This window comes from Calidris pugnax, unplaced genomic scaffold (assembly GCF_001431845.1).
Source record: "Calidris pugnax isolate Ruff unplaced genomic scaffold, ASM143184v1 scaffold180, whole genome shotgun sequence".
Lineage (NCBI taxonomy): Eukaryota > Metazoa > Chordata > Aves > Charadriiformes > Scolopacidae > Calidris > Calidris pugnax.
In genome coordinates this window covers 1,376,906-1,386,694 of record NW_015090916.1, presented here as the reverse complement: position 1 = coordinate 1,386,694, position 9,789 = coordinate 1,376,906, and the positions used below count along the sequence as shown (strand labels likewise).

Here is a 9,789-nt window from a genome sequence, read left to right as displayed (position 1 = left end):
TGGCTTGTGCCCGTCCTCTGGTGCGTGGCTGGCTGCTGGGGTGGCAGGCTCTGGGCTGGCAGTGCTGCTCGGGGTTGGGGGGGAACCCCAGTCTCTGCATTTCTGCCCTGCCCCGCCGCCAGCAGCGTGTGTCAGCAGGTTTGGGTCTGTATTGATTGGAAACGGGAGCGCATCACCTCTTTGAAGCGCTGTTTGCACCGTCCTGGAGCTCCCGGTGGGCTGCCTTTGCTTTGGGAGAGAGAGCCTGGGAAATGGAGGAGAGAGAAAACCCCAGCAGGTCTGCTCCCGAGGCTGCCTGTCATTTTGCCTCCCGGGCGCAGGGGGTAGCGTGACAGAGCGTTTGGGAGTGTGCGCAGCGCCCAAGGACACAGTTTGGACAGAGGGTCCCAGGGATTTTAGCCCTTTCTTTCCCCACCTCTGTTGTCCCCCAAGTGCTGGGTGCCTGGGACAGTGGCAGAGTTTGGACCAGCGCACATAGGTGACACATGCCTATGGCATCCTGGCTGCCTGCAGCACGGCCTGCCGGCAAAGCCCTGGCCAGGGCTGCCCCGTCACTGCAGAGCCTGGGAGGGCTCCTGGTGGCCTCTCAGCCCTTTGCAGAGCCCTGGGCTGCCCCAAGGATGTGGCACGAGCCATGCCACCCCACCACAGGCACAGTGCAGTGGGGCTGGATGGAGGGTGCCAAGGCTGCCATACCCAGAGGGCACCCCTCTGCCCCCAGAGAGATGGCTTCAGGGTGCTGCCGGTTTGCACCTTGCAGCAAGACCTGCAGTTTGGAAAAGGCTCTTTTCCCTGGCTGCAGAGCCTGGCCCCTTTCCTGCCCTGCTTGCAGACGCAGCGGATTAGCCAGCGGAGCAGCCATGCACCCAGCTTGGCCACAGGGCTGGAGTCAGGAGCACCTCGGGAAGAGGATTTGGGAGCAAAGAGCAGCAGCCAGAGGGGAGAGGTGAGGTGACTGGAGAAGCACCGGCTGCCAGTGTCCCTGTCCCTGCCCTGTGGGGTGCCACAGCCCCCCTTTATAGCTTCATCCCAGCAGCCCTCCCAGGGTTTTCCATCCCTGTGCTTCTCGGGGCTTAGCCTTGGAGTTTGCAGCTCGATGGCTGCGCAGGAGCCTGTCTCGGTGTGTGCACCCTCCCCTCTGCGGGCTGGGGAGAAGGTGCTGGGTGCAGGCACTGGGTTTCGGGGGCTGCTGGGGCAGCAGGGACTAGGGGAGCTGCAGGAAGAGTGGAAGAGGGAGCAGGGCACGGACACCCCATCACTGCCCATGCCTCAGGTGAGCCTGCACCAGGGAATGTCCCCATTTCTCTGCCACAGCAAGGCCAAGGTGCAGGGAATGGCCTTGTCCCCCCAGGGGTGACAGATATTGACCCGGTCATTCCCAGCTGGAGAATCCTTGTGTGAACACCACTGGGCAGGGTGGGGGGAGCATCTGCATTCCCCCTGCAGCCCCCAGGGGCTGGCCCTTGGCAGGTCCCAGCCCTCGCAGCCGTAGCGCGTCCTGCTGGGAAGGAAATCTGATGAGCGCAGCCATAAATTTCTCGGCGGCTGCGGCGCTGAGCCCTGCATGCTGATGCTGCATTCAGCCCCTTGCACAGCGGCATCGATTCCGCAGCAGGAAAGCCTCCTTTAAGTGGGGAAGGAGCAGGGCTTGCCTGGAGTCAGCAGAACCGAGCACCGGGCACAACCAGGCGAGGCATGGCACAGAGGGGTCATCAGCCCTTGCGGAGCAGGGCCAAGGGATGGTGCCAGGGCTGGGGCTGTTCCCTCCTTGTCCCCCTGGCGCTTCTGGTCCTGGCTGGCCACAGTGTTGGACGTGGCTGAAGGGCAGTCCCAGGCCCCAGGGTGAGCTCTGTGGGGCCGGCTGGCAAGCAGGGTGGGACGGGGAGAGCAGCTCAGCCCTTTCTAACCCATCTGTGTCTCTGCTCTCTGTGTTTGTGGCAGCACCCACAGGGTTGGGCATGGAGGTCATGGCTCCCGCCACCATCAACGCCTTGAATGGCTCCTCCGTGAAGCTCTCCTGCACCTTCAACTCCTGCTACAAAGTGGAGAACAAGCAGTTCTCCCTCAACTGGACCTACCAGGAGTGTGGGAACTGCTCTGAGGAGTTGGTGAGTCTCGTTGGGGCTGGGGATCTGCTGAGAAGGGCACCTGGGACCAGCTGGAAGCAGTCATGTGCCTTCCTTGGGGTCCTGGGACTTCTCCTCTCCTTATGTGTGCTCCTGCTATCTGGCCCTCCTTCACCATGGGGAAAATTAGCAACCGACTGTGGAAAGAAGCAAGGCAGAGTGGGGAGAGGTGCCACGAGGAGACCCTGGCCACTGTGGTGGGCAGAGCTGAGGGGGGACCCTGCTGCTCGGGGAGCTGAGCGAGCACTGCTGTGCTGTATGTGCAGGGAGGGGGGTGCCTGGGAAGCTCAGGGGGTGCCAAACGCTCTCTCACCTCCTCTCCCCCGCGGGTTGCCCAGTTCCTGCAGTTCCGGACGAAGATCATGAACAAGCAGCTGGACCGCTTTGGGAACCGGGTGGAGTTCACCGGGAACCCCACCAAGTACGACGTGTCCTTCACCCTCAAAAACGTGCAGCTGGAGGACGAGGGCACCTACAACTGCTATGTCCTGAACCCCCCCGACCGGCATCGGGGCCATGCCAGCATCAGCCTGAAGGTGCTCACAAAAGGTAAGCGGTAGCGGGGTCCCCTCTGCTGTCAGGCACCCATGGGTGCTAGGCTGGCTCTCTGCCCTGCCTTCTATGAGTCTATTCTATGACTCACCCTGCGTTCCATGGGCAGGGTTTGCTCTCCAGTGGTGGGATTGAGCCCTGCCTGTTCCCTGTTGCTCTTGCTGGCTGCTCTGAGCCCGTGTCCTGTCTCCCCAGAGCCCCCGAAGCACGACTCGACGGTGGCCGTCATCGTGGGCGCCTCCGTAGGCGGCTTCTTGGCTGTGGTGATCCTGGTGCTGATGGTGGTGAAATGCGTGCGCCGGAAAAAGCAGCAGAGGCTGAACACGGACGACCAGAAGACGGAGGAGGAAGGGAAGACAGATGGCGAAGGCAACCCAGATGAGGGCACCAAGTAACGCCCCCCCTGCCCGCCCCTCCCTCTGCACCCCTGTACAGTGTGACCCCCCCCTTGATGTGCTTCCCAGAGCAAGGATTTCTGTCTCCCCAGAGCATCCCTCCTTCCATCTAGATTCCCCACCCCAGCCTGGAGCAGGGCGCGGAGAGAAGGTCCCCGGAGCCTGGCCGCAGCGGGCAGGGCTGGGGAGGGCGGCTGAAGCGCATCGAGGCTGCCCCCGAGGCTGAGCTGGGGCCGGCTTGTCCCCTGCTCCGAGTGCCCCAGCACCGCGTGGGAAGGTTTTGGGGACAGGGTGGCGTGGGAGAGGGGGAAGAGCAGGGTCCCCAAGCAGGGGGTGCCAGGAGGGGCAGAGGGGGCTGGGCAGCCCCATGCCCAGATGTCTGCGCCCTGTCCCTCTAGAAAAAGAGAGCGGGGGCCAGCAGTCACCTGCCCTCGGGGCCACATCTTGCCCCTGAGGCACTGCTGCTGTGCCTGGGGCACGGGCACCGGTGTCCCCGTCCCCAAGGGATCCCCAATAGCTGCCTGTCTCCTCCTTGCAAGTCCTGTGTGCCGGCGCCGAGGGTGCTGCGACAAGAAGCTCGTGCTCCTCGGGGACTCTCCCAGCCTGCTTGGAAGCCGAGGGCTGGGTAACGACCGTGAGCCCACGCGCTGTCTCTGAGCTCTGCTGGGTTTTGGAGCCGCTAATGGCTCCTGGTGTGTAACGGATGTACCCTTCTGCCTCTCAGGCTATTTTTGAGCCTGAGCGTCTCAGCCAAAGGTGCTGGGCTGACTTTTTTTGCGCTCGTTTCCTTCTTGGGGAGGGTAATTCTAATGGAGAATGTTCTGCTGATGTGCCAAACCGCGGTGGCGGGGAGCGGCGGGGTACGGCTGCTAGGGATGAAGAGCTGCTGGGAGTTTTTTGGGTGCTTGCTGGGAAGGACTGGGCACAGCCACGGGCCCAGAGGCAGGGCAGCTCTGGAACCCCCCCGAGCAACCCCGTGATGCTGAAACTGCCTCCTCCAGCCTCGCTGCAGGGCCCTGCACAATCCGTAACTGCCACGGCAATGCACTGCCAGCCCAGCTGCAGGCCCCGCAGTGCCGGCTGCCGCCTGCCCCAGCCCCCTCCATGGTCCAGCGCCTGCCCTGCCTGCGGCAGCTCCCCCCGTGCACCCCGGGAGCTGCCCTGCATCCCCCGCAGCTCGTTATGAGCAGTGGCCAGGGCAGCTCCAGGGGTGCGAGGGCAGGCGTGAGAAAGCGGTGATGCTGGCTGGTCCCAGCCCACTGTGGTGCAGGGGGGTGCAGCGAGCCCCAGGGCTAGCACCCCAGGGTTCCTGCCTGCCCTGGGCTCGCTGAAGTGTGTGGGGAGCTCGCCCTGGGGCCTCTTGCGGGTCAGCTGGGGATAATGACCCAGGGAAGCATCCCCTGCCCCACCATGCCCAGGGTTTTCTTCTCCTGGGGCAGGAGAGGGGCAGTGCACAGACCCCCGGGGGACACTGCCCGGTGATGACGGAGGTCCCCCATTGCCCATGGGGAACACTGCCAGGGGAGAAGGGAGACCTTCGCTGTGCTACCCACTGCCCTGTGCTGCCATGTCCCTCCGTGAGTGCCATCCTAACAGCACCACCAGTCCCCGGGGATGAAGGGACGGCTGTGTGCTCCCTGCTCTGCCCCCATCGCTTTCCACCCCCAGCCCCTCCTGCCCTCTCCACTCCGCTCATCCGCCAGCAGGAATGCGCCGTGTCTTGTCCACTGTGCCTTTCCCCCTCTCCCGTGGGCTCTCCTGCCCCGGGAGGCTGGGCTGAGGCTGCCTGCCCCCCGCGCACCCCCTCGCCAGATGGCTTTCCCGGTTCCGTGCCAGCGGGGAGCTGGCTGCGAGGCTGGTTCCCCGGGGCTGGGCTGTGAGCGGCTCCACGCGGGACTGAGCTGGCAACTTTGCGGCCAAAGGGCCTCTGACTGTTGCACATGGACCAGTCTTGCATCTGCCTTTCATTTCTTTCGTGCACTATCCTTGGATTGCAACTTGCCAATGCATTTGTATGTACATAGCTGTACACAACAGAGAGAATCTCTACAAATATATATATATACACACACAGGAGGCGCTGTTATCCGTCATGACTATAGTTTTGGGGTTGCGCCTTCTGATGGGTTTGTTTTGCCAAACGCTGCTGAGTCTAGGATGTTTTTATTGCTCTTTGTACGGGTCAAACAAACGAAAGAACAACAAAACACAAACTTTTCACTAGATGCTTTTGTGCTGCTGCCTGCTGGAGGGGGCAGGACAGGGTCCCTCTGCTCTACTCTGTCTCTGTGTCTGCCCGGGGGGATGAGGGGGCTCCTGTGTGCCCGGAGCTCGGTCCCGCTGTGGCAGCAGGTTTGCTTTGGGTGCCGAGGGACTGCCTGCGCCTCTGCAGCTCAGTCCCGGGGAGCTGCCTCAGAGCCAGGGGTGCTGGGGGTGGGAGGGTGCCCGGGGCTGCCTGAGTCTTCACACACTGAGATTTCGGGGCTGCTGCTCGGTGCAGGGCAGGTGAGGCTCAGCAGGCTCCAGCGGAGCCTGGGGCACGCACTGGGTGATCGACACCCGTATCCTGGCTGCCATCCGACTTAGCAATCCAGCAATGTTGTGCCAGAGTGATATGGCACAACTGGGGCACGGTTAATAGGCACATCCATCACTTTTCCTGCCATGGAGTTGGAGGGGAGCTCTGACAGCCGCCCTCAGCCCTGCCTTCCCAGCTGCCCTTCAGCCGGGGCCGCCGAATGCCTGCGCATCCCGAGTCCGCACACAAGCAAGGTCTGGCCAGCACACTGCACCCTGAGGCTACCTCTGTCCTGGGCTAATGCTGTCTGCTTGCCTTGCCCACCTCCCCCAGGGCTGGTGCTGGGGGGTACAGCCCAGCCAGGCTGCAATGGCTCATGGCAGGGAGCAGCTTTGCCATTGCGGCTCTCTGGAGGAGGGCCTGTGGCCATCTGGCCACCCGGCTTCGGAGGGAGTCAGCCTGACAGAGGGGAGAACAAAGCCCCAGGCAAAGGGCTTGGGGGACTCACAGGTTGCCAGTCTGGGGATGCCTCTGGGAGAGCCACTGCTGAGAAACTCAGGAGGAAGGCAGGCGCTGTGGGGAGGAGAGCCCCACGGGACACAACAAGGGTATGTTTTCATACCGCAAGGGCCCTGAGCAGTGACTGTGACCCCCCCAGCGCTAGGGCTTCATCATCCCCCAGAACTGGGGACAGTTGCTTTTACAGACTGTATAAATCTCCTCGGACCAGGTGGGATTAGAGGTGTTGAGGAGCAAGAGAGCGGCTCAGGAGGTGGCCAGGGGTCTTCCCTGTGCTGGGGAGACCTCTGCTCAGTGCTGAGCCGAGCCACGGGGGACACGGGTGCCCCGGTGGGAGCCCGGAGCTGCTGTCCCTGCCGTGCTGCCTAACTGCACTGCTCCTGGGGCTGGGAAGTAATGAGGGGGGACCTGGAGAAGGGGACAGGCTGGGGCAGTGAAGTCCAGGGAGCTGCGGGTGTGAAGGGCAGCACTGGAGAGCCAAGACTGGGGCTAGGGAGGGTCTGGTGGAGGTGGCCTCAGGCTCTGCCAGGTCAGGAAGAAACTTTCTCCTGGGATGCAGGACAGTGTCCTCGGTGTTTCTTGCAGATGCCTCTGCAGTGGCTGCCTGGGGACACTGCCATTCTTTCCCTGCTTGTATTAAAGGGGCATTGAGAGGGGGCGAGGAGCCTGCCCATCCCAGAGGGCAGCCGGCGCTGGCGGAGGGTGCGAGGAAGCAGCAGGCAGGACGGCTCTGCGCAGGGAGAAGGAGGCAGGGAGAGGGGAAAGCGTTGCTCCGAGGGAGAGCTGCAGGCAAGGGAGGGCTGGGAATGACAAAGGCAGCCAAGCACTCACCCGCAGTCGGTGTGCCCGGGACCTCTCGCTCAGCTCCCAGCCTGGGACTGTCCTGCAGAGCCTCTGATCGCTGCCAGCGCCTCCTGCCCACTGCCAGCTCCCGGGCTGCCGGGCCACCTTGTCTTTTAAAGGTCACAGCCAGAGGACCTTGCAGTAAATATAAAGGTGCTGATGGGAAGCTCTGTTCCAGCGTCGCCACCTCCTCCATCGGCAGGAGGGCTCTGCCTGCTCCCGGAGCCCAGCGTCCCCTGGCTGTGGGGGGCTTGGGAGGGGGCCGGGGCTGCCCGTGTGTTGCTGGCAGGAGCGGGGCCAGGGCTGTCCCTGGCAGGACGCTCCAGGGCAGCCGGGGCCAGTGCAGCGCCTGCTGCATTGAGCTGGGAGGCTGCAGCCCAACTGCTCTGCTCAGCCCTACCCCGCTAGGTACCCACGTGGAGGGAAGCAGGAGCCCTCCTCGGAGAGCAGCTTTTTAACCCTCCCAGCTCCATGAGCGCAAGGTGAGAGGGAACGAGGAGTGGCCTGGTAGCCACAGTCACCCCCCCAGCAGGCTGCGAGCCAGCTGGCAGGACCCCGCAGCCCTTCTTCCTGTCCCCCCGGGGAGGAGGTGACAGTGTCCGAGCAGAGGGTGCTCGCCTTCCCCGAAACCAGACACAGGCAGCCTCGTGCTGGACTCAGCAGAAGAAGTTTCCGCTGAGCCGCAGTATCCCCGGATCCCATGCCGGACATCCCAGCATCGTGCCAAAACCCCGGGGGGGGCCAGCTGGGGGGAGTGCCCTTCCCTGCCACGGCACACGTCGCTCACCGAGGCCGGGCTGCGGGAGAGCAGAGCCTTTCCCCGGCCCGCGGCAGCGGCAGATGTCTCACGAGAGCAGTCGGCCGAGGAGACTGGCCAGAGCTGCCAAGTGTGACAGCTCCATCAGGCTCCTGTGACAGGCAGTGTCCCGCTCCGAGCCCCGGGGCCGCGTGGCCAGGAGGGCACGGCTGACCCCGGCCATGCAGCGGGAGCGGGCAGCACGGTGCCAGGCTCGCTGCCTCTTCCTGGCCGGGCATGTGGAGCCCTGCCACTGCAGAGATGCTCAGCGGGGAGACAGTGGCCGCAGGGGCATGTCATCGAGGAAGAAGCTGGGTACCCGCCTGCCCAGTGCACCCGGTTTGTGCCAGTGCCCAGAGGAGCCCTTTTGTACTTACTGGCTGATCCTCCCAGCTGCATGGGGCTGTAATTCCCAGCCTCCAAAAGGATTTAGGGCTCTGCTGGGGGGATTCACAATGCCAGCTTGGCCAAACCCTTCCCAACTTCACCCGCCTTCGTGGCAGCAAACTGGGAAGACATCTGAGCATCCCGGGAAGGAGCCCTCCACTCATAATGGCCTTTCCCTGCAGCGGGTACCTCCTCAGAGGTGTGCCTCCCCTCCTGATTAGCAAGGCTCCAGCAGATGCAGGCCTCCTCCTCCTGTCTCAGCACACCTCTTGCCAGGTCGCCTGTGCCTGGGTCTCCACTCACCAAGCCGTATCCGTCCCCTAGCCATATCCATCACCTCGCCGTGTTCATCACCTAGCCGTATCCATCACAGTGCCCGCCGAGACACCTTCTGCTGCATCAGCAGTACTCCCCACACCGCTCCCGCAGCGCCGGCTGCCAGCGCTGCCCAGCCTGCTCTGCCTGTACTCTTCCTGTCTCGGTTGCCAGCCCTGCAGCCCTAGCTCCTCAACCCACAGGCGCTGCTGGCATCCTCTCAGGGTCCCCTGGGATGCCCCTGCGTCCTGCAAAGCCTCCTACTCTTCCTCTTCCCTCCTGCTTCGTGTTCCTGACCGGGTGGGAAAGAGGGAGAGCTGCAAAGGGGGCTGGAGTGGGGCTGAGGAGTCTCTGAAAGCGCTCTGGAGGTGACAGGCCATGGCACCCCGATGTGCAGGCAGGGCTCTGGGCAGCAGCCCTGCGGGTGAGCTGCTCTCACACCCGGAGAGCAGGACTTCTATTGAGGGAAGCCATGCTGTAGTGCTGTACCCAGCAAGGGAGGTCCAGCCTGGCCTGGCCCCCAGGGGAGCTTTGCTGGGACCCGTGCCCTGTGCCAGGAAAGGGCTACAGCCCCGAGAAACGGGCAGTGCTGTTCCTGCGAGCATGGCAGCACCTCCTCCCCCTTCCCGCCAAGCCTCTTCTCGGGATGCGTCACCTCCAGCAAATTGCTGCTCCGCAGAGGGGTCTGGCTGCCTAATGGACCTGGGCACAAAGGTAGAGCTCCATCTCGGCACGCTGCGTCATCAGAGGCCTCCATTAGGAGGGCCCCTACCACCCTTTTTTTGGATGTGGTCTGCCGAAGGTTAGGTCTAATGGATATGACGGTGAGGAAAAGGTTGTGGAGACCTGAGCTCATGCACAGCCCATTATCCCGGAACAAGCTCACGGTGAGAAAAATAAGTTTTCAAAGTGTTCCCTTTGGCGCCGGGCAGATTGCCCCTGGCTCCGTGTCCCCCCGTCTGTGGCTGCAGAGCTGTCTGGTGTGTGCCCTGGGGGGGCAGAGGGGGACACAGGGATGGAGGGCAGGGAGCTGAGCCCCAGCCTTGGCCCCTTTCCTCCCCTTCCCAGCAGCAGCAGGGGAAGCCACCAGCCTGAGTGCCGCTTTGTCCCTTCCCAAAGCCGGTCCCGGGCCATTCCCGCAGGGAGCTTTGCCTTGAGCCCGCCCCGCCGGGGCCAAACCCCTCCTGGGGGCTGGAAAAGGGGCAATCCCCGGGGCTGAGGAGCCAAGGGGGCGTGCGGGGGGGACACGGCGGGGCAGCCCAAGGCTGAGCCCCCCGCGGGCGGGCGGTGCGGTGGGAGGATGCGCGGCGCGGAGGAGGTGGGGGGGCGCGGAGGAGC

The 9,789-nt window shown here is 63.8% G+C and overlaps 1 protein-coding gene across 2 annotated transcripts in view; it reads left to right on the top strand.

The window, feature by feature from the left end:
* Nucleotides 1–5,214, top strand: part of SCN2B (sodium channel, voltage gated, type II beta subunit) — a 5,865-nt gene extending 651 nt beyond the window's left edge. The window contains exons 1-4 of one of the 2 annotated variants that reach the window (XM_014949505.1): nt 253–946; nt 1,942–2,108; nt 2,465–2,675; nt 2,874–5,214. In XM_014949505.1, coding sequence (XP_014804991.1) covers nt 1,959–2,108; nt 2,465–2,675; nt 2,874–3,073 — 561 coding nt within the window. In that variant the 5' untranslated portion in view covers nt 253–946; nt 1,942–1,958 and the 3' untranslated portion in view covers nt 3,074–5,214. Of the gene's footprint in view, nt 1–252; nt 947–1,941; nt 2,109–2,464; nt 2,676–2,873 lie in introns of those variants that run through there. The other variant, XM_014949504.1, reaches the window with a different exon arrangement.
* The last annotated feature ends 4,575 nt before the right edge of the window (nt 5,215–9,789 follow it).